The sequence below is a fragment of the Larus michahellis genome, chromosome 3 (genome assembly GCF_964199755.1).
Source record: "Larus michahellis chromosome 3, bLarMic1.1, whole genome shotgun sequence".
NCBI classification, from domain to species: Eukaryota; Metazoa; Chordata; class Aves; order Charadriiformes; family Laridae; genus Larus; species Larus michahellis.
Window position 1 is genome coordinate 6,458,378 of NC_133898.1, and position 24,960 is coordinate 6,483,337.

The window sequence follows — 24,960 nt, forward strand, 5'->3', positions numbered from 1 at the left end:
TTTTTTTTAAATTGCTTTAATTGGAAAATAAAATAAGTTCTCTGTTTTAAAGAATGTGCTGTTCAGTGTGTATTTAACTTGGCTTAGAGTCTGTTTTTTAGGGGAGGAGAAACAATCTCTCTGAATTTACTGAGGTGTAGAATACTGTAATGTTATTACTATAGGCAGTTGTTTTGTACTGCCACTATTTAGAGGTTGCTTCCCCACGTCTTCACCAGTGCAGTGAATTGGAGGCACCTACTACGGTGTTGCCGATTTTGCACTGAGACATTTTAGCTGAAATTGCTGGTGAAAGCAATTGGAACGGATGAGGGTGTAGCCACGCAAATTGCTTCTGACAGCTCTGTGGATGGCAACTTCCAGCAGGAGTGGGAAACTGGACAGCCCGTGGAAGTGGTGTGGGCGAGAAGATCATGAACCATTGCAGCGGTTTTGCAAGTGGCTATGTGTTTGTTTCTTCATTTTCTGTTTGTGTTTGGAGGTGAGAAGAAGGGAAATGTTCTTGTTTCAGACTTTCTCCTTTCCAGAATAATGTTCATTCTGCAGCTGATGATAAAATGGTGTAGAAGATTAAAAGTTGGCTCTGCATTGTTCTTTAAAAAATAATTTAAAATCTTCGGTAGCTCAGCTGACAATACTAAATCCCAGCAATTTCTTGAGTTGCAACTGTATTTTGGCTCAATCTGTATCGCTATGGCTCCGAACCATGACTGGCTGCAGCAAGAAAGCCAACGTGATCCCATTGTTTTCATCGTTGTGTTGTAGTATATTGGTCGAGGTGCTACAGATGAGGGTGGCCTGTAGGTTCTGGGTTTTGATTTTTGTGCACCGCTGGGCAAATTCTGTCTGTAGGAGAGATCGTGCATCCCATCTTCTTTGCTTTGTTTGCATAACACAAACTTGTTAGACATCTAAAGGGTGGGTTTAAGGAGGACGGAGCCAGGCTCTTTTCAATGGTTCCCAGTGACAGGACAAGGGGCAATGGGCACAAGCTGGAACATAGGAAGTTCCGTTCAAATACACGGAAAAACTTCTTTACGGTGAGGGTGACAGAGCACTGGAACAGGCTGCCCAGGGAGGTTGTGGAGTCCCCTACTCTGGAGATTTTCAAGACCCGCCTGGATGCAGCCCTGAGGGATGTGCTTTAGGTAATCCTGCTCTAGCCAGGGGAGTTGGACTAGATGATCTCTAGAGGTCCCTTCCAACTCTGAAGATTCCGTGATTCCGTGATCTCCTGGTTTAATACTCCATACAAACTACCCACCGCAAGTCACTCTAAGCCATTTCACTCCTCTCTGTATCGCCCCAGTAATACCGTTATGGTCAATTCTTACAAGGTTAGTGCAGTGAGACCTGCTCTTGTTTGGCATAACCAACGTTTGTCCTTATTCCAAGGGCCCAACTTGTGCTTTTCTTAAAGAAGTCAGCTTCTTGCTTATCTATCTGGTGTGTTTTCTGAGTCCTGAAGTTAAAATTGGACTTTATCACGCTTTTATCATGTGCCGTGCTATTAAATTAATCTTCCTCTTGAGTTTTCTAGTTGAGATAACAGTAGAGTGACAATGTACTTCAGCAAAGGCTGAATTAATATGGTCAGTATTCCAGCTTTTGAGTGTTTAGCATGGACTTCAAAGCCTTTAATTTTGTGGACTAGTAACAAAGCTCCTATGGTGCATAATCATTGGAGGAAGTAACTTGGTTCAGAAAACAATTGTGTACGTGTTTAGGGCAATAGGAAGGACAGCATGTTTAAAGAAATAAATGCATGCTATTTAAGCTGTCAGAACAGGGATCTCCGTGCGCCTAGTGGTGCGCGTATAGGTAGAGCATCTCTTTGGATGAAATTGTAAGCTTAAGAGTTTGTCTTATGTGCTTGAAGCTCAAGTTTTACATTATTTTTTTTCAAACCCCTTTTAAAAAAAAGTCTCGCAAAACACAGACTTTGAGTGATTACTTTTCTCATTCTGTACTCCATTGAAGACGACGGATGTTTTGTTCTTGCAAAGAAATCCCTGTACAAATGAAAGGATTCTGACGAAAATGGAGTGTTACACGTTTTGCTGCAGACTCTTTACACGGAAAGAAATGTACTGCCAGGTTTTCTCTTAAAGTTTAAAAAGGGAGAGCCTAGCATGTTCAAGTTATTCAGATTATTGAAAATCTGATCAGTGATGAGGGCACATAGTTGACAAAAATACTAGGAAAATGAAGAAACGTGATTGGTTTATTTACAGACTTTTCTTTCATCTACTATTTCCTGAGTGTGCGAGAAAGAAAAACACTAAAGGAAAAAAAAGTGAGCGATAAACCCAATGTAAGCATTTCTAAAACCAGACGTTAGTGACATCAAGTCTATCATCAGTAGTTGCTGTCTGTTTTTATACACGTTCATCCAGTCTTAGTGTTTTAGAATGGCCTTAAATATGCTGTCTGCTTTAAATACTGTTTGCTGGCTGTGTTCTGCGGCGGTAGAACACTTTAAACCCTTCTGATTAAAGAGATTATTAGTATTTTTTGCTAAAACTTTGAAAGAAGCTTTCACAGGCCTTGAAAGAGGAGAAGAAACGCTGCTTATTAAAAAAAAAAAAAAAAAGCCAAAAGAAAATATAAGAAACCCCCCAAAAACACAAACAGACCCAAACTGTTTTCTGTCTGTTTGCAATGCCTTTTCACTGCAGTGTGGCTTATAGCCTGAATAATTTTTGCAATTGAGTATAAGATCGGGTCTGCAGACCAAGTTCAAGACATTGTCTTCGAAATACCTGAGTTTCTGAAATAAAGATTAAAGGATGTGTGTACCCTGTGGAGAAAACCACTTTTTCTGTTCGTTTGCTTGCAGAAATCATACCGTGTACTTTGCCAGCATTTGGTTAATGCAGTAAAAGCAGAAGAGATAAACTTAACATCTTGGAGTAAAAGATTTTGATTTGGGTGGTAAAACTCTTTCCAACTACCGAAGCCTTGCACTTCTATTTTAACCAAACCTATTTGCCTGTTTTCTTGTCTATTATGTTATGAGTGACTGGATTCTTGGTTCACAGGGATTTGTTCGCCGTTGATGAGTAATACAGTAGGTGTAATTAGTACATAGTAATAGTTCTTGCACAAAGAAGGTGGCGCTTTAAGATAATATCTGTTTGTATTAGGTCAAGTAAGATATTACTGTTTATTAAGCATATCACATATATTATCTTCCTGCAATGTGGGCTTTTACTGTAATGACCACCTTGTAGCTGCTCTTCGGTTGGGAGAGAACATGGTAAAACTTACAGCTTCCCTTACAGTAAAGCTTGAAGTTGGTTCTTACTGGGGTTTTTTTTGTTGTTATTTGTGTTAAAGGTGTAATTTCAATCATATGAATAGCTGTGGGCAAAGTGAAGGAGACTGATGAGTAGATCTGCTCTAAAGTTCTTGTGGCCAACAAATCCTTTTACAGTGTCCGTACACTAGACATAGTATACTAACTTATTTAAAAGAAAATAATTGAAATGCTTGCGGCAATTGTGTGTTCAGCTTTAAATCACAGTGTATTGCAAATGTGTGAGTAGGGTCTATTTGGGCTTAAGTGCAAGAACTTGGTTAATTTTGTGGCTCAAGACATTTTAACTCACATGTAAATCATACCATTGTTTCCACATTTAAAACTGTAGGAATCTCATTTCAAATTACAAACCAGAAAACGAGTACTTAGACGTGATTCAGCTAACTTAAAACTTTTCCAGCTTCTGATAGAAGATGGTTTATATCATGTGTCTTAAATTAACAACAGAAAAGCCACTTTAAAAAGTAGGATGTGTTTTGGCTTTTCTGCTAATATTCATAAAACAGCGAGAAAGACAGGCTATAGCAGTTTGATGATGTCTCTGTACAAAGTGCTTTAAATTGGGAAAAATGAATAAACTGTAAAAGTGACCCAAATTTGCTTGATTCTTTTCATATGTGGCCATCTTTATATTAATTATAGTACAGAAAGAACTAAATATTAAGACATGATTTTTTTCAACTTGACGCTCCATTTTTTCATTGTTATGTCTTCCTTGATCCAAGAACAAATGGTTTTGCATTCACAAATGTAATTTCCAATATATTTTTTTTTATTCCATATAGTTCTCTTTCCTTTTTTGATTACTGGTAGATTAGTGGATTGCTGTTTAGAAAGTTAAACATTAGAAAAAATAAACTGATGCCTTTGTAAAAGCACTGGTTGACCTGACAGTCTTTTCAACACAGTGACAAGATTAAAGGGGGAAGGCAGGAAAGTGAAATAAAAAAAATAAAAATAAAAATAAAACAAGCCTAAGGAACTACTCCTATTGCAAGTAATTCTCCCCAACAATTTTACCCAGGTTCACCTTTTCTAGCCAATGAAGATGGTGTGCTCGGAGGTGTGATAGTTCTTCGGTCTTGCAGGTGTTCAGCAGAGCCTGAATCATCACAGGAAAAGCCGACTTTACTAGGTAAGAAATTCTTACTCGTTTTTACTTGAGCGAGGTGCTAACTCAAAGTGCAAGATGAACTAAAAACTGTCTGTGCACATTTGCCATTGTTCAGAGTCCACAGAGAAAACAAAAAGGAATTGAAATTGTTTGAGATGATAAAACTCTAGAAAGTGAAATAAGTAGTATTAGTCTTGTTTGTTCTCCAAAACTGCGGAAAAGAGCATTGTTTCTGCCTTATTATTTCTAAGGGGAAATGTGATTCAGAGGGTTATGTGGGATCCTTCTAAAACCATGGCATAGAAATAACGGTTGCTTGTGGCGAGGCAGGGTATGTTCCTTATAGAAAAAAAAATCACACTTTGAGCGAGGGGTAATGCTGGAGGGGTGTGACTGTTTACTGCTTCTCAGTGGTTTATTTGCTGAAAACGCTATCTATAAAGTTCTTTGTTCCTCCTTTTTGCAGGACAAAATATGAAAATTTGGAGGATACATTCAAAATTTGGAAGGGAAGTTGTTTCATGGTTAATTTTTATTTTTTTTTCTGTTATGCCCAGGAAAATCTGTTCAGATAAGTCACAGTTACTATTTGCATATGCGGACGACAGGAGTACTTGCTGGTTTTATTGACATCAGCAAAAAACTGTACTTCACCTCCATCAGTAAGGAGGCTCTGCGTTAAAAAGGCTCTGAGCTTTGCGGCCCTTCGGCCCTGTTTGTGTTCTGAAATCAAGATCCTCATCTGTCTCGCTGCTTTATAGCAGAACGAGTATTATAGTAAACTGTCATGTGGTCAAACTGTCATGCCCCCATGACTGGGGGCATATGAATTACTTCAGCATGACACTTGTACCATCTCCTTTCCTGTGGTGCTCCTCAGATGTGGGCATGTGTGTCTGGTCATGCCATGTGCTTACGTATTCGGTCACATGGATCTGTCTAATATATATGTTATGCTACCAGAATTAAAGTTTTTTTCCTTTGTGTAATCCTCTGCTTTGTTATTGTTTCCCCAAGTTTTTCACGAATCACTGTCAGTAGCGTTACAGGTTTGAAGTAGCTTTCATATCTTTTAAGCTCTGCCATGACAAATTTGATCACCTAATTTAACTTTGTGTATTATGGCGGGTCATAGCATCTCACCTGGTAATTCTTGAAATGCGTAATTTTTTTTTTCTATCAGCTGTTGTTTAGAAAGACACCTTACCTTTTGTTTTAATTCATTACTGCTTTTGTCACGCTAAATCTGACCATTGTGTCACCAGAGTTTGCCTGCTTACAGCCAGGCTGGAGTAGCAGGCAGAGCGGGTGCTAAAGGTGAGCCAGCAGATAGAATCTTAATGATGGGTTAACCCACACAAGCTCTGGTATTTATTGCTGTCTCTTCAGTGACTTCCAGGATGCTAGGGTCAAGTTATTATAGTTGCACAGGATGAGGTGTATGTTATCTCTCAGTTTTGTTCTCATACGACACCTTGCTAGTCTGCATGCCAAGAATCTTTAAATCTTATGTACTACTTCGTGTTAGTCGACTTGATCCCCCCTTCAGTCATTCCCTCCAATAAGTAGTTTTGCTCAATACAGTCGATAACATTCATGTTTCTCTACCCAACAGTTGAAGTTTATGAGTGTTTTATGGTTTTGGTCAACATCTCATCTTGTTGTCATCTCAGTTTCATGTACGTTTAGTTTGCTGTTACGAAGAACCAGAGATTTGGGAGGGGAAGCCTTACAATTCTGATGATGGTTCTGGGATTATTCTGATGGACAGCAAAGGAATTTTGGGAAAAGGTTTTAGAAATAGCTTTTGTATGTTATATTTTTTTGAGCTAGTACTTGAAGAGCTTGTCTTTTTGAAGTAGACTGTAAAATAGACTTTTACAATCATTTTATTCTTGTCTTTCAGTTATTTGAAAGCCAAGGCTGTCTAATCCTGACTCCAGAATCAGGGCAGGGCTTGCTAAACATACAGAGAACGTTGCAAGTTTGATTGACAGTTTTCAGATTTAAGAATGGAATAATTATGACGTTATTGATCTAGTGAAATAGCATCCTACAACAAAAATTTTATCCCTAAAAGGGAGTTAAGAAAATGGAAATACAAATTTGATTAAATGAGAACAAACAACATCAACTTAACTTTCAATTTTTTTTTTGTTTGGAAGTGAGAGAAATCTTTCTATTCACTTAATGTTTGTCGTTCATGTAAGAACAGATGTTCCTATTACGGAAGATTTAGTATTTTTTCCTCAAAATTAATAAAGAAAAACCCCATATATCATACATAAGTAATGACTATTTGTCCGTTGATTTTTGGTTTTCTTTCCACTGAAATAAGATTAATGTAGCACAGTTTATTCTAAAGATATTTTATTTTCTAAAGATATAAAGAAATTTCTAAAGAAATTTCTGTACCACAGAAATTTCCCGCCTTATAGTGTATGCTGAGTTAATGTGTAATTTAACGTGTCTAGTATTTGGGTTGTTTGGGTTGAAAATAAGTTGTATAATACTGAAGAACTCAGTGTATAGAATAACCACATCTCATGTCTTTATTGCAGGGGTGATCTTATTTATTTTTTTTAAACTATTGAAACAAATCACAAGAAAGCGATTTATTAAATGGGTGAAAATATGTAAAATTAGTGTCTTCAGATAAGTATGTAGTTTAGGATTTTCGTTGTAGTTCCGCTACTTGTCATAGCTAGCAATAACCACGTTTCACACTAGTACATGCTGTCTTTGGTCGACAACGTAGAAGGAAAAAAGTATTAAAAACTTGAAAGAATATGTCTAGAGTTATCAAAGGCAAAGAAATAATATGTTGAGGATATTTGGCCTGAACTGTTTCCCAGCTTCTCAAAATGGAAAGATAAGATTAAATTTGTCTCCAAAAAATAGATGCTTTCACTGACAGTTGAACCTTTAGGGTGTTAGGGAGGGGTTGGGCTCATCGAGTGCAGTTACATTGCACTAAATATGTTTCAGTCTAAAAGTTTTTGACTGACCTTTGGCGATATCAGTCACGAATCTATTACGGGGGGAGGAAATCACATACCTAAATGAAGTTCATTTTTCTTTTATGATGTTATCTACGTATCCGTCAGAATCTTCAAGTCTTGCCGGGATTGTCTAAACTTTGATCTTCTACTGCAGGTTAATTGCTATGCAGGGATAAATGGTTCAAAGGATAAGTGTACTCAGCACGCTGTGACCTTCATCAACCATGTTAAAACAACCTGAGGAATAGGAATGAATAAGAGTTTTAGAACCGCCTAATGATGCTTTTTGCAGTATGTGAAAGTCTCTCTCAAAAGAAGTATCTGGAAATAGCTTTTTATGGCATCTTGTATAATTCATGTAAGACTCCTCCTGTAATCCAAAGGAATAATATATACTTCAGTGCTATTTTATAAAAAATATAAAAAATATTTTACAATATTTTATGAAACACTGAATTCTGATCAGCTACTCTTTCTTTCTTTTTCCCCCCTTCCAAATTACGTCCTTAATGAACACAAAGAAAAAAGGCTGTGACATAGAGCAGGAAGAATACAGTGTGGCAATTTATAAAGCTCTACTGGATGGGAGCTAAACATATAAATAATGTGCTCTTTTTCTGAATTTTGTGTTGTAGCTTAGTAGGCGTGTGTATGTGTATAAAAATACCAGTGTATATATGTAATTAAAGATCACTGTAATGCACTGTTTAAAGAATTGATAAAGCAGGCCACTTTCAGACTACAGAACAGCACCTTGCTGGATGAACATGCACTAATAATACATGTTAGCAGCGGTTAAAGAAATTAGCTGTAAGTATACAGTACCAGGAAGCTGATGCTGTATAGCTAGTGCTAGAAGTCAAGGTGATCAGATCTGAGAGCACTTTGATCGTAGAATAGAATCATAGAATCGTTTAGGTTGGAAAAGAGCTTTAAGATCACTGAGTCCAACCATTAACCTAGCACTGCCAAGTCCACCACTAAACCATGGCCCTCAGCACCACGTCTACACATCTTCTGTGTACCTCCAGAGCTGGCGACTCAACCACTTCCCTGGGCAGCATGTTCCAACGTTTGATAACCCTTTCTATGAAGAAATTCTTCTTAATGTCCGGTCTAAACCTCCCTTAGTGCAACTTGAGGCCATCTCCTCTTGTCTTATCATTTGTTACTTGGGAAAAGAGACTGACCCACTACACCCTCCTTTCAGGCAGTTGTAGAGAGCGAGAAGGTCTCCCCTCAGCCTCCTTTTCCCCAGGCTGAACACCCCCAGCTCCCTCAGCCGCTCCTCACAAGACTCGTGCTCCAGACCCCTCACCAGCTCCGTTGCCCTTCTCTGGACACGCTCCAGCACCTCAAAGTCTGTCTTGTAGCGAGGGGCCCAAAACTGGACACAGTATTTGAGGTGGGGCCTCACCAGGGCTGAGTACAGAGGGATGATCACTTCCCCAGTCCTGCTGGCCACGCTATTCCTGATACAAGCCATTCAACATCCTTTCGGAACTTTTCAGGACTTCAAACATACTTTTTGAGACTTCAAATTAGGTCTTGCTCTAATTTTGCCAGGCATCTTTCTTGCAGTGTTACCTTGCTTCCATCGGACATCTCTCCTGCTTTTTCTGCAGGATTATTTTGCTTTTACCAGATGCCTTCCCTGCCTGCTCTATATCTTCAGTTCTCATCTTGCAGACTTTACTACTACTTCTGCATGTTTTCCTGTATCCTACTTGTGCAGCTAAACCATGAATGTCCATTTACCCATTGGTAGTTACATACGATGTATATATTTATGCTCAGTTCTGTGAAACAATGTTTGTTTCTGGTTATTCGGTTGATAGCGTTACAATTCTACAGAATCCTTGTATGCCATTCGGGTTAATGCTATTGTAGTGTGCTCCCGTCTGAGTTCAAGGCAAGCAAATGCAAATTGTATCTGATTTTACTTCATGGGTGCAACAGGCCTCTGCTTTAAAAGTTGATCCTATGGTTGAACTGCAGTTGCAGTTGATACACTTCTCATCTTGGAGGCTCTATCTCATTGAAGCAACATTCTCATTCTGGGTGTTAGTTCTGTAGTTTGTGACTGCAAATAGCGCAGGAAAATCTTGTTTATTTGATAGCTGTTTCTTTTGAGATTGAATTATTCTGGTAAGTAGGTTTTGGTTTTTAAGTTTGGTTTTTGTCCTTTCCCAAACTATATTTTAAGCTTTATTTGTTTCTCAAGATTCCAGTCTTGTTAAATTACATCTTATATTTTAAACCAACGCATTTTTTATGACTTCTTGCATTTTCCTTTATAGTGGAATTTCTGTGGAGCCATACAACAGAGAGCATGTGTGTAGGATATATGTCTGCACAGGATGGCAAAGCTAAGGTAAGCCATGAAGAATAGGTTGTAATACAGTAGAACGAGTGCGGAAGCTAAGGAGACTACAAAATAATGGTAATGAAATACGTAAGAAATTTCTGCCATTAAGAGAATGGAGAAAGTAATAGGTGCATAAGCAGTTAAATGTATCTGTTGATTGGGCATTTTTTTTTCATTGCAGCAGTTAACAAACCTACACTAACATACGTATTATGTCGGGAAAAGGTGCCACAAACATCTTTCCACTTCCTCTGCTGACAGCAATTGTATTTGAATAACTTTAGCTTGACTGAATTACACTGGCTGTTTAGGGTTGCACAGTATTTTTCTACAGGCATGTCTTCCTTCAGATAAAGCATCTGCACCAAGGAAGAAGGGAGAGGATATAAAGCAAACTTTGAGGTAGTTCCTAAAATAGCCTCTGTGGTAAGCAATTTGGATATTAACATCCGTGGTTCTTTTAGTTTCTTGGGGTCTAATTTTTTTTTTTTTTTCCTGGAATGAGAGAAATGAAATGTTAAAACTAAGTTTAGCGATGGAAACTGGAAAAATCCTTAACATGAAATAGTAGGGATTAACCAAGAGGATGAGAGCCACCTACTCTTATGAATATAGCATTGAAAGGAGAAAAAGGCAGGTTTTGCAATGCAGCAACTAGAGCATTTAGGAGAGGTGTTTGGCCAACGAGAATGAACAAGTGAGGAGCTGCGAGCGAGGCAAAATCATAACTTCTGTAGACATTTATAAATGTACAGCCATCAGTATTCGAGACTAAAAGTGAACAGTCAGAACTAGTTAAAGGAAGTGACAAAAGTGAGGGAAAAATGTAGAGTAAGAAGGCTCCCCGAAATGGTTAAACTCATGGGGGAGGTGGGGGTGTTTGCTGGAATATTTGCATGTATTAGAGGAGGAGATGACAGCCAGGAAGTTTATACCAGCAGATAAGAGCAAGAAAGACATGCAGCATTTTGATGGTAGAATTTAAAGAAGGATGAATTTTTAAGCCTTGAAAAGGAAAGAATTTGAAGGCCTAGATATGTTGGCTCTCTCCAGAAATGGCTGCTTGTGGATCTGCTGAGAGGAGTAAAAAACCCAAATCTATCTTTTTTTTTTTTTTTTTTCTTTCCCCCCCCTGTACTTCATTTGAGCAATAGATACAGAGGAGGATGTGAGTGAGATAATAAAAGAACATACAAAAGAAGGAAATTGACCTCAGATATTTTAAACAGCAAGAATGGTGTAACGTGCTCGTTGAAGCATTGGGAATTGAGTGAGTTCATCCTCAAGGAGTAAAATGTATAGAAAAAAAGACAAGAATGCCTCAGGAGGCGGAAGATAAAAAAAGCAGCTGGTAAAGGAAGTGCTGGTAGAGGTGTTATTGAATTACTTGCTTTCATGGCTTATGTAGAGTTCTTTCCAGTTCATTGTCCATGGAATAAGATATGTTTTTACTTGTTTTCTTAATATTTATTTTAGATTTATTAGAAAAGAATCCAAACTCAAGCTAAAAGCTCAGGCTGAACTGAGTGGAGCTAAAGCAAGCTCAGCTGCAGATGTTCTAGTATTCACTAGTTAGTTTAGAAGTAATTATATTGTGTTCACAGTGAAATAAGAAGAATGGTTAGAATGCGCAATGTTAAATTATTACAGTGTGCACACCTGCCTCTGGCTTACACTGTAAGCTCAGAATATTCTTGTTTCTTCCTGGTAGTGTCTGTCTAATTAATAAATAAATGCTAAATATGGAATCGGTCTGGTAATGAGTACTAGCATGACAGTGCCATGCCCAGAGATGTTTTCCTACTCACAGTTGCAACATTTGACATCTGGTGTGCATTGTTTTCATACTGCTGGTAAATTCTCCAGCTGGTAATCTTGATTGCGCTGACAGACACAGCTGCTCTTCTTGGTTCACTTTTAAATTATGTTTTTGACCTTCATTGAAGAGTTAATCCCCCTCCCTTTCTTCCTCCTTTGAGTCTGTGGCCACAAATGCTTTCCAGAGAAAAACCACAAATGCTTTTGCTGCTGACTTCTATTGATCAAAAAAAGCCTTCTGTCATAAAAGCTGGAATTTTATTCTGCTACAACTAGGGCTAAGTTATAGATGGAAAACTGGGCTTGAAATAGAACACAATGCATTGCAAGTAAAAAAAAAAAATCCCTTTTCTTTAATAGAGTAACTGTTTTGGTACAATTAATTTTGAGTGCTTGCCATGAAAGAATAATGGTATAAGAATTCATAAAAGCATAAAATATCACTTGTTTATGAGCAACATAGGAAAATGATCAGGCGGCAGCTTGTAGGGAAACATCTTGCTTTCCTGTTTTTCTAGGCTGGTAAAGAGCCTCAGTTTTTATTTCTTTAATCAATCTAGGACTCAAGTTTTATTCTTAAACCAAGGGATTGTCACAGTGGCTGATCTTGTGCTGGTTCAATTAATGAACATGAAAACATATTTTTATAGCAAGACTTTTAGAAAGTGAGAAGGTTTTTAAGTGTCTACTGTTATGAATTAGACTAATATTAGAATCATAATTATATGAAGGGGCACATACTAAGGGAAAAAAAAAACAACGTCCTGCTTTATAATGTTAGTGTGATTCTTTTTGCATTGGTGATTAATGCATTTCTTAATAGGACCTACCTCTTGAACCCCACATGAAGATCGTGGCGATATAGGAGGCTTTTCTCATAAGGCACTTAGAGGCTTGATACCAGCTCACCTGCAGACCCTGCTATCGAAAAAAATTAACCATCAGTAACTCCTGAAAAGACAAGCGGGACTAGAAAGTGGGATCGGAGACATGAGGTGCTTTGTACACCCTCACCTGCCGGTGCTTCTGGCTGCTAACACCGTGAGCTCTCCAAATACCGATTTGGGAGTAGCCTTGAAACAGGGGTTTATTTCCTCCCAATTTAAAAAAGACCTAGACTGCCTGAATGCTCACGCACCAGCATAAAATGGCTGAGCCTGCAAAAGCTGTGGAACACTTTTGCACTGTGACTAATAATTGTTTGATTTAGAGCATGCTTTCTGGAAAGGTGTCGAGTCTTTTTTTGGAAAACCAGTTGCCTGGAAAAGTCACTGTTTCCTGTTGAACGTTGGTTTAAAATGTTTGGTTGAATGTTACTTTAAAAATACTGTGGAGGCTTGCCAGATGAACTGAGTTCACACCTTACTGCTGACACAGTCATCTCTGGTTGCATGTCCTGTTATTTGCCTTCAGCTCTCTCTCAACACTGAAAGTATTTCAGCTCCTCCACCGCTGATAGCACTGGTAATGTCATCCGCACTACCTGCATAGCGGATGTCTCATTGGATTCCCTCTGATTCTTCTGCCCTTCAACCCTTGCGTCACTGCCACAAGCAGCTGATCCAAACATATCCTTGCTGGTTCAACTGTACTCTTCTTTGTTTCTTGTCATCCTTCTTGACACGGGCAGTTTCATGATCGCTCTGTGCCAGTGTTTGTCACATATTGGATGTGGAAGTAAACTTTTTTTTGTATACTTCTTGGAACTAACCTATACCGCCTATTGCTACAACTTACCCAGGCTGGTGCCTGTGAGCCTCAGGGACAGATATATTCTGTTTTAGAAGTTTCCAGTCGCAGACTTCTTTCCTGAAGCAATACCATGACAGATTGTCAACATTAGTCTTGTTCTTTGGAAAGATGAATGGATTTCCCGACATCTCCTGAAACAAGTTCCTGCATTGCCATCTATATGATGGCAGAATTGTCCCATAAGCTGACACTCAACTATTTTTAGCCATTAGTGAGACTGTAAGAATGTTCTAGGCTGCTGTGAAAGTTTCTGGCTGCAGCCATGAGGATAAATAGGAAATATTAGTCTATTGACTTCCTCTGCACTTATCCGGCTCCTTTTGTAGCAGTAATTGCCACATCAGCAAAAGTTAAGACTTCTAGATTGAAGGTCTGGAAGATTTAAACACCTTCATAAACTGAGGAGGTATGTTTTTTTCTTTTTTGTTATTGTGATGTTGAATCATGAATTACTTGATAGGAATTCAAAATCTTTGATAAGCAGTTTTCTCTCTTAGATTTCCTGACCAAACTTTCTTCTCTCTCTGAGACACTAATCTTCAGAATAACCTTCCAGATATTTTTCATGGATCCGTAATAGATACAACAGCTGATCATAGCATCAGCTAAGAAGGTCGTCCTGTTACCGGAGCTGTGACCTCTTTAAAGATACTCTGGCAGCTTTCAATTAATAAGTTCCAATTTTCCTGAACTGATTAGGTTACATTCTGAGAGCTTAAGCAATTGCATTGTCACCATTGGGAAAACAGCTGTATTCTGATGACTGCAGCATTGCTTCCTGGAGTTCTGTCCGTACTAGCACAGGCGATGTGCAATATTTAAGGTCTTAACGGTTGGTGTAGCATTTGGTAGAGCAGTTTAAGTGTCAGTTCGCATGAAGGGCTTTGAGACCTTCTGCCATGTAATTTGGGAGGGGGAGAAATAACTCCTTGAATTCACTCATACTGTGATTTTTAGATGTAAATGGAGAATGAGAAGGAAAGGAGGTTAGTGGGTAGGTTACAAGTTAATTGACTCCTCTTAGTTACATAGTCTTCATATCTTCGTGTTCCTTGTCTGCTTCCCTGATGGAGAACGCTGCAAAGGAAAAGAACTTCTTCAATCTTAAATGACTGTGCGGCGTATGCCTGCAATGTGAATTCACATACCAACTGCATCTCTTGAAGGTTCTGGTTGTGGGTAGGCAGCCTTTCTTTGATTCAGTGTTGTGTATCTGTGCATAATCAAGCAGGAGCCCTTTTATCACAGGCAGGGTCTGCAGAGTATTTGTTCACTCGAGGCCCACGGTATTCTGTGGGAAGAAAATATAAGTGGGCAGGATGTGCCACAGAACTACTTTTTTCCTGGATCTCCCAAGTTTCTTATGTTATCTTAGTTGGTGGTGGATGATGTTTTTGCTTGAAAAAAGGTACTTCCTCACTGTGTTTTCAGTAGCGTTTGAAGTCAGTGCTTTCTTTGCAGTGAAAGATCTAATCTCAATACCAACAATGTGCAGTTTTGGTCCTGTGTTATGTGTAGGTATTTGAAATAATTTGTCAGCTCACTATGGTTCTTAGGATGTATAAATTTACTATATGATCTGTTTATAAATGTTGCTAACTTTTACAGTTGTAAATGTCCCAGTACTTTTGAGATATCCTTGTAGTTCAGCTTCCTAGGTTTTAGTTTTTGTAACAGCTAGATGACCTAGACAGCGAATTTCTAAAAATCTAGTTCTAATATTGAATGTAATCCAATTCAGTTGCCAGTTTAAATCTCTCTTTGGCAGATATTCAGTTCTTATAACATGAATTACTAAGCTTTATGTTGTGGCAGTTTTTAATGTTGCAAAGCTACATATGCCGCTCTTTCCATTTTCTAACGAACCAAATTCAAGTTGCTTTGCAAGACATGGGGTAACAGTGGTGGAGAGTGTCGCGTATTGCTGTGCTTGAAAATATCCGTCAGCAACAACTGCTGCCTACACCAAATGTTGTGGTTGCAATATACAAACAGAAACTTTATGTTTGGCAGTTAATTTAATTTTCCAGTGTGAGAAAACATAGTGGACAGGGAGACCATTTCCAGTTCACTTTTCCTGTTGAGATGTTAGGTGGTGTAATCACATTTATCCACCTTTACTAACACTGTACAAGTCAGCAAAATTACTTCCTTCTACGTTTGAAGGGATACATATGACAAACGCTGATTGTCGTGACTGTTGTTTTTCTGATGATGGGCTTCTGTATCGTACTCTGGGAGTAAAGGGTCTGTGAAAGGCCTTTTTCAGGAGAAGGACAGTTATCCAGTGCTCTTTGGGTGAAGAAACACATCTTGGAAGAGTCCTAATTTCTAATTTGAAAATCAGTGGAAATATTTACTGAGCCTGTTTAGTTAACAGACATATTAAGTCAAATAATTCAGTCATTCATTTCAGACTACAGAGACAGTCTTTTAATTTCATGAAACAGGAAAAGTATATGTCACACACTTTTTTTTTTTTTCCTTTAATCTGCACTCTTGTCTGGAGACTGGGGAATCAGTCAGAAATTTTCACTTGAAAAGAACTCTGTGCATAAAGTAGAGCATCCAGTTCTCTCATAAAAATAAGGTATTTATATTTGCTGGAAATAACCTTCAGTGCTAAGACACCAGTTAAAATATTTGGCTTGCAGACCTTCATGGAAATTAAGGGCTCTGAGATGGGAAGAAAAGTTCAATTTTTTGGGTTGAGTTCTTGCATAAAGCCAGTAGTTCTGGAACTCTGCTCGTATTTGTCTGACGTATTGTAGATTGGAGCAGAGAAGATGGGATTGCGTATCCAGGTATGCAAATATAAATGCAATAACCTGACTTAGCACCTGTAATTCAGAATGGTAAAAATCACATTTTAAGATGTATGGCAGCATTTTAGAAATACCTCTAGAAAAACCTGGAACACTGAGCTGAATAGATGATTGGTTGGTACATGGCTTTAGACTGTCTACATACATGTATGAATGATTTAGAGAGATAAAATGTTTTCATTTTCAACTTTCTTAAAGTACGATTATTTTTTTTTTGATGCATGATATTAGTGTTTCTAGATACATAAATAGGGTATGGGAATATACTTAACCCACAGAATAAATTGGAGCTTGGAAAACCATTAGCTCCCTAAGCAACCTGTATGTAGTAGGATCAGTATTGTCAGTGCGTGAGAGCCAGAAGCCTGCCACCAGAACATCTGCCTTTCTGACAACAAGGACAATCATTCTGGGGCCCCTCTTTTTTTTTTCCTTTCTTCTTCTTTCCCTTCTTTAAGATTTCACCAAACAAGTTGCACATGGGATATTCTGATGGCAGCGGTTGCCAGTATTTTGCGGGACACCCTCTCCTGTCAAGTGGCGGGTGTACACAAACGGTGTTGGAAGAGAGTTTCCCAGGAGACAGGGCGGTAGAGGATAGCTGTTGCTGCCAAAATGGGCTATGGCTGCCTAGAAAATAAAATGAGAATGCATGGCCAGATGGTTCTCACGGTGGAAGCGTGTACCCAGCTAGGAAGCTCAGCATTTCTAAAGAATACATGGGTTTGGTGGTACTTTTCTTTAAGGAGTAAAGTTGTAGAAAGCAATTTCATTCAGTATATGATGTCCTTGCTCTTTCATTATATTCCATCTCAATAGGGTAATGAATGGAAAAAGTTTGTTTTATAAATTATTCTGTCCAAAGCATATCCTGAGCATGTAATAAGAAAGCTAAACACATGAAGTACTCCCTAGATTTGCTTAAGAACTGAATGTGCTGCCATCTGGTAGTTGTACTCTGTCCTCTTGGCACCATTTGATTGACTTTAGTTTTCTCATGCAGCACTGTCTGGCTTTTGGCTTAAACTTTATATTCATTTTACATTGTATTTATGCTTTTAATGAAAAAAAAAAAGGATCTGTTGTGACAAACTAATGCTTTTATGTGAATAAAAGCAGAGTAGCTCTTTAAAGACTAAAAAAAATATCTTTTTGACGCTACTTGGTCTCAAGGTTTTTTCAGAATCTTTGTCTATGAGACCTGAAGTAAAGTAAGTCTTGGCACAGTTTTTAGTTTTTTGTTGTTTTTTTTTTTTTTAAAAAAGGTGTACTAAATATACTTAACTTGAAAAATAGATCAAACGTTCATGACAAAAAGATGAAACCATATATTGTCCCTGCAGAAGTTAACGCTTGCTCCAGCGCAGAAAGACCTATTAGTTTTGGACTTGAAGGGTATTGTGAAAGTTTCCAGTGTGCATCAAAAGGGACTGAGAGATGATAACGTTCCACGGACGGTGTCTGCAGCACTGGGGTTAGGGAAGATGGTTGTTCCCTGGTTTGGGGAAACATTGTGTGTTTGGATGGCAAGTACGCGGAGCAAGAATCAGTGTCTGAAGGTTGGTTATCTTGTTTGTGCTTTATGGAGAGGTGGGAAGCAAAATCAAGTATTTCATCTGGTGTTTACCTTTATTTCCTTTTGAACTGTGGGCATGAGGTTCCTCCTTTAAGCTGCAGACAAAGGTCTGTGACTAACTGGTTTCCTAGCTGTCGGGACCCCTGCTCCTGCTAGGCCCTCGCCAATCTCACTTTTCTCTAGGAAAGCAAATCAAATCAGAATATTCTCAGAGACAGTAAAATTTCTATTTATGGAGCTGAAGATACGGATAGCCCCATCGTTCTTAATCTACCTTTCCTTGGCGTATGGTTTCCTCAAAGAGAGGCTTCCATGAAGCTGAGTGGAGGATTAATTCAGGAAAACTTTTTCTTTTCCTGTTTTTGTGCTCCCAGGCACAATTTTCCCCAGATGTGAGTTCATTCAACTTGTAAAGCTGACGGACTAATCAAATTCAATTAAAAGCTTTCCAGTGTTGTTCTTTTTTGTTTGCTTTTTATTTTTATGTTTTTAAAATGTAAACCTAATCCACTGTACAATCTGGACTTAATGTAAAATATGATGTTGGGATATAAAAATGTAGCAAACTGTACAAATAAGTTCTGTGGTTATGTTTAAAAATATTAAATGTTCTTTGATCTTTCTTTTTATTTACTAGAGTTTGTTCCTAAGGCCAAGAACAAGGGAGATATAATTCTAAGAATTCACTTGGGAGTTTATCTGAAGTTGTCTTGACATGGCAATCTTACCCTTTTGTGTTACTTATTAGGTAACATATTTTAAAGACTCATCTTAGATCTGTCTCGGTTTTGTTCTCTGTAAGGCAGCTGTTGGTGAAAGCAATAAGTAGTCAGTATAAAACAGCATCTGTATTTGCTCCGTCGTATAAAGTATGCAAATAAACAGGATGCAAGTAAAGGCTTTAAGAAAGGTTTTGTTATATGTGGTTTGGGTGTTTCTGTAAATGGAAATGTGCAGATGCTAGTGTGTAGTGGTTTGGGGGCTTTTGTATGGGAAACATGTTTTTCCTTTTATAGGAAATAACTTTTTGTATAGGAAATGTGTTTCGACAGTGATACTACTACTTGATAATGTATTGATAGATATTGGCTATACGCTTATCCCCTCTTGTATATTTTCCTTTCCTTGCTTGAAGACTTAGTAGGATATTATGCTTAGCTGACTTTTTATGTGGATTCAGTGAAGCCTCACATTTGCTCCTGCAATTACATAAGGGTCTGTTAGGCATTTAACTGTGGGTCGTGGGCTAAGTCAAGCCTATGCAAAAAGTTCATTCATAACTTGGGTCAGAAAACTAATTTACACAATTCAAGTCTGTTGTAGTTATAATGAAAAAAATTGATTATAAGATTCATGATAATCGTGATATTGCTAATATTTCTTCTGTTTCAGTAACGAGCTTCCTCTCTTGTGTCTCTTGGCAGCATCCTCGGGCCTCTGTGCTTTTTATTGTATTGCTGCAATGATCTGCTCATAATTCTGACTGCTGACTGCATAAGTGATCTCGCTTGCAAACGATGCCTGCCTTACAGTGCGCTGCTGGGTTGCTTTGATTGCAGTATCTCACTAAACCATCAGTGGCATTCTTCCACTGAGGAAATTTGCTACTGTGCCCATCGAACAATGCAGCTTTTACACTATCATCCTGTCGCACTTTTCATTTAGAAATTTTCACAGACCTGAAAAAATGTCCTGGGTCTGTCGGTCATAAAATAAAAAATACCCTTCTTCCACTCGTTTTTCTTCCTTTTTCTTTTTTTTTTTTATTTTCTTTAAACTTATGAAGTAACATCTCCAAAAATCGTCAGTTACATTTTGGGGGAAACTGTAACAGATTTGAAAGGAATCTTTTCTTCTTGAAGTGGTAAATCAGGGTCGTAACCAAAATTGTTCTGAAAATAGGGAGATGTTCATATATCAAGCAGGAAGGCCAGAGATCAAAGTTTTAGCAGTAAAATGAAAACTTTAAAATGTTTTTAATTAAATCTCATTCTGTAATTTAACTGAAAACAAGACCACCTCAGAGCAGACACCAGGATGCCCTTATCAAGAAAGGAATTAAAAGAAGCTGCCTCTGAGATACAAATTGTCTCTTCAATGCAATGTATTGTGGTTACAGTCTCAAATCACTTTCTGCTCAATTGACACAAGTTATTCTTACTGAACTTTTACATCTATGCTTTTTGTCACAACCCATTGCCTTATGGCAAGTTATACATTTTGCAGCACTTAAATCTTTTAAATGGGATAATGTATTTACAAAAACTTAAATATGTAGTTGGCTGCGCCTACAGGAAGCTGTAATTTCTAAATGCTAGCAACTCTATGTTGTGAGCTTTGCATTGTAGTAGGAATCATTTCTAGTTCCTAATTTTATAATTGTTTAAGCGTTGTATCGTCTGTGCATTAATGAATCACTCGGTGAAACTTGTAACTCATGTGGGAGGTGGGATGGCTGGAGTGTGGCTTGAGCTGGTGAGGCCCTGCCATGGCCGGGTCCTGCCTCGAGCCCGTGGAAGTGCTGTTACCAGCCTTACTGCATTTTAGAGTTCCACAGAGGCTCTTTTTTATATTTTACCACAGCTGCTCTGCAGCTCCAAAAGTAGGAAACAGTAAGGTTTGTAGATACATGCTCCTGACTCCTTTTTGTTTTCCCTTTAACGCTGCTTTAGCCACTCGGCCCTGTATGAAAGCAATCGATGTATCTGTAAATGGCTCTTGCTGTAGCTCAAAATCAACAGTGTGGATGAAAACATAAGCAGTTTCCACAGTATAAAAATGTGTGCAAAGGGGGGAAAAAGTCTTTATAACAATAAGTCAAACTATCTTTTAATAAGCGAATGCTTTTGTCCATCAGTAATAAAATACGCCTCAGAATATAAGGGAACTTTCACAGATTTTTAGTGTCACTGAGTTACAATAGAGTTATAAGCTGAAGTTTCGTGTACACAAACACACGCACCCACTTTCTGGCTTTTACTTTGTGGCCGAAATATTACGGAGCCGTCTCAAAGGCCTGCTTTTAAAACTTCTCGGTTGAAAAGACGCCTGTTGACAGAAACACAATTGCTTTTTAGGGTCCATTTATTTGACAGTTGGCAACAAATATTTTGGAGGAAGTCTTTGGGTTTTTTTAGTTGGACAAGTAGGTATTTTATGCAGAGAAATTTCTTCTTTGCATTCTGATCATGGCAGTTGTCTTATGCTCTGAAGTGTTAGTTTATCTCTGTCACATAGTTTATTGTGTCTAAGATTTCTGTAAGGTGTATTTCCGTATGCAGGACTACACTTTTTTGAATCTCCCGAAGAAATAGATGTATAAACCATAGAATGCCACAGTTATTTTTCTTTTGTCTTCATGCTGGATATTGCTTTCTTCTACTTTCCGTGCACTGGGTCATCCAGTTTACCTTTTCTACGCATCTGCCCTGGTCCTTCTCTTCAGGTGTTAAACATTAGCATTAGCAAACAAAATAAAAAAAGAATCCCAGTTGTTTGCAGCTTTTCAAGTTGCTTTGTAGTTTGCCCTCAGACTTCAGTGATGGAGCAGCTTAATTGTTCAACACTTACAAGCCTGCTTTGTGTCCTGCATAATTTTGCCTCTCTTCTCACTCGGTAATACTCTCTTAACTTTTCCAGACTCACATTTCAAGACTTCCTCCTGGAGCCGTGGCAGGACAGTCCGTGGCGATAGAAGGAGGAGTTTGCCGGCTGGAGAGTCCAGAAAGCTGAACCAACAGCTGATTCCTCACTTCATTGCAAAGAATGTGAATGACTTTTTGTACAATAAGTTTTTTGTGTTTTAACAGATGTTGGAAAATCTACTCTTGTTTTATACCCCGTATTGCAACCATGTGCACCATAACTTGAGACAAGTGCTGCTGTAGTTTATGTTCTCACTCTGTGAATGGGGGTGTGTGCATGTTCATTTTTTTCCTTAATAAAATAGGAACTCTTCCCAGTTGTGCAAAGATTATGTATGAATAATGATTGCGTTTTCATTGTTTCATGTTTGAAAAATAACCGAAAGTTCAAAACAAAGAAATTGATTTAAAGATATGGTCACAATTGTCATTCATGTTCTAAATTTAAAAGTAATAGGCCTTTGAAGTGGCTATATAATTATGCAAAAATTATTATGGTTTCTAAGTTTCTCAGTGGTTTAAGGAAATCCAGAGGTGGTTTAAACATGGGTTGTTTTTTTCCTCCCCAATAAGGAGGATTTTTTTTTTTTTTGTCAAAGAATGGTTTCAGTGAAACAAAGTAGAGCAAAATTAAGGCTAGAATTGTTTTTAAATAGTCTTATAGGTAATATCTCAGTTCCCAAACTAAAATGTTAATAGCTTCAAGCTGTATGTATTACAAAAAGCTATATGAAGATAATGTATCGTAACGCAGTCTTTATGTATAATGGAATATTACAATGTAAATAAGAAAACAAAGTTTATGGAAAGATTCGATATTATTCTTCGCTTCTGTTTTAAATCTATTTTTAAGAGAGGTACAGAAATGAACATATTACTGGATGCGAAGTGCAATGTGTATTAAATGGATGTTGGGAGGTCTGATACTAGCTTTCTTATTGATAAAGCAACTTCCTAAAGTCCAGCCACAGCATGGGTATTTATATAACTGTGTGTAATATGTATGTACTGTGCATAAATTTACTGTAATTCTTTTTATACCTTCAACAAAACTGCATTATAAAACAATGTAATCCTTGTCTGCCTTGTGAAGCATCGGCAGCTGAACTGTCGTTTGTCACCAGTTCTGATACGTAAGCCAGATCGCCTGAGTCCTAAAAGTGAGTTCGGACACACAATCTTCCATTCAGTAGGTTTTTCCTCACAGCACTGGCAGCAATAGAAGACTTTTGTAATTAATTCATTGTCCTGATAAGTATGCCAAAGAGAAACTAAAATAGTTCATTTTTTTTTTTTTCCCTGGTGGATATCTGATAATTCTGTTTTCAGAAGCAGTGGATGAATAGATATTCAGACTGTATTTGCTTAAACGGGCGTTGTACTTGCCTGTTTTGTAATGTTGTGCCTGCCTATAACAGACATACTTGACTGATTAAATGGTTACATTGATTGTAGTACCAAGCTTTCATGGAAAAAAATCTTAATAAATTTTTTTTAATAGCCTGAGTTCCTTTTCACTATTACGTTACAGCATACACTGAGATCCTGTCATCTTTGTGTGTTTTTTTCATTTGTGACATCGGTGTAGTCCTATAGTTGAAGATATTTCTATACAGTTCTATAAATAGAGGCTTTCCAGGTTGCAGACGGAAACAAAAAAGCGGAATGCATCTATCGAAATGGTCTGCTGAGGTACCAGCCTGGATCCTTAGTGATATGCTCATGGTCTGCTGAAATGAAGAACTATACTACAAAACTTCAGACATCTTCCAACAAAGAAGCTGTGCTGTCACAGCCACTAAAATTGTTCGAACGTGCAGCATTAAGTGATTGCCTGAGCGCTCCACTATGTAGTGGGTGAAAAATTGAAGATCATATGTATGGGTTTGTACATACCCACATTTGAAAATGGCATTGCTTTTGGAAAAGCTAAAGTAACAGTCTTAGTCTGCTTTCATTCTAAAAGTGCTTTTCAGTGTTGACTTCATAGAAACTTTGGCATAAATTCACTCTTCTGTGGAATAAATGTGGCAGAATGGCTTATAAAAATGTAAATCGATAGTTGCTTTCGCATAGTTGCTTAATATCTCTTTATGGAGATTTGGATTCCAGCATATGATTTTTTACCCCACACTATCTCAGAATCTTATTTATGTGTATACATACATACATAACTCAGCAGATAACGTGTTTTGCTTTTACTTTTGTGCCTATATAAAACTCCAATCAAATATAATTTTATTTTTTTTGGTCAAAAAAGCCAGGCTTCTTCAGGAAGCTAACTTAGGAATCATTGTTTGAAATTGTATTGTATTTTCATTGTCCAATATTTCCTCCTTCTGTCTAGGTAGAGAAAAAAGGAAAAAGACGATTCTCTTGTCTTGAGAATCACAAGCACAAACCAGGTACAGAGCTGATCACCTACATAAGGTACTTGTGAGAAGAAAACTCGTAGCACACAGGAATTTCTGTATCAGAAATCATGAAGACTGGCAGGAGCAGAATTTCCTATCATCCAACTCCCACTTCAGTCAATGAAAGATCCTACGCTACTTTAATTATGGGTCTAATTCTGCTACTAGTTCTATTTTGAACTTAAAAGGGGCTTATGAAAAATAAATGGCGAGGACAGACGTGCTTTGTAATGACGTCTGTAAACTCTTCCACGTGATGAGTAACCATTGCCACTGGCATAAGCAGATATAGTCCAAGAGGAAATTATACAGTTGACGGCAATAGCTGGCTAAAATTATAAAGGAAGGGCAACCAGATGAAATGCACATAAATACAAACAATTTGAATAATGTTGATTTTATACTCAAACACGCAATTATGTGTCCTAGAGTATTTTACAGCAGACAGGTTGGTGCCAGAGTAGTCAGTCTTCTGGCATAATAAATTTTGCTGCTAAAAGCTTGTAATAGCCTAAACCAAACCTAACATATTTTTTTGTCTTCCTTTGTTCTTATACCTTTGTCTTTGCTTCTGTACCTTGACAGTGTGGCCCTGCAATGAGTGACTTCAGAGGGCTGCAGCTGGGCAAGTCACGGAGAGGTCTGTTACACAAAAAAGAAGTTTAAAGGTGATTTGAATTCCATTTTGTGTATTCCGTAGGTACGAAGAGGATGCCTCTCTGCTTGTGCGTTAACCGCTGGGAACGCTGTGAAATACAAGAGATTTGACTGAGGAGGAAACTGCAGCCATTCACCTGTAAAGGACAATATGGAAGATGCTGTGAAAGAAGGAAGCCTAAAGGGAAGGAAAGTCGGTAATAAATCCAGGGGTATTAGCAAGGCTGTGGTAACTGCTATCGTTAAAATGTAAGTTAATAGCAGAGCCTAGAAAAAGCAGCCAAAACTATTGGTGGTTATGGTATTACAGGTGAAACAGGTGCAACATTTCACAGCGGCGTGTGGTTAATGGTGCAGCTGGACAGTCTTTATAGCTCGGTTTTGGGCAGAATGATGCAGAATTCGATGGAGTCTATATCTACACGTTTTGAAAATGAAAACTTGGAGTTCCCCCACACTTTCTTCTGG

The 24,960-nt window shown here is 38.0% G+C and overlaps 1 protein-coding gene across 1 annotated transcript in view; it reads left to right on the top strand.

The window, feature by feature from the left end:
• TASP1 (taspase 1) overlaps window positions 1–22,927 on the top strand; it is an 84,968-nt gene extending 62,041 nt beyond the window's left edge. The window contains 3 exon segments of the mRNA XM_074578445.1: window positions 4,347–4,457; window positions 9,739–9,812; window positions 21,417–22,927. Of these exon segments, the coding sequence (XP_074434546.1) occupies window positions 4,347–4,457; window positions 9,739–9,812; window positions 21,417–21,509 (278 nt within the window). The 3' untranslated portion in view covers window positions 21,510–22,927.
• Window positions 22,928–24,960: the final 2,033 nt, after the last annotated feature.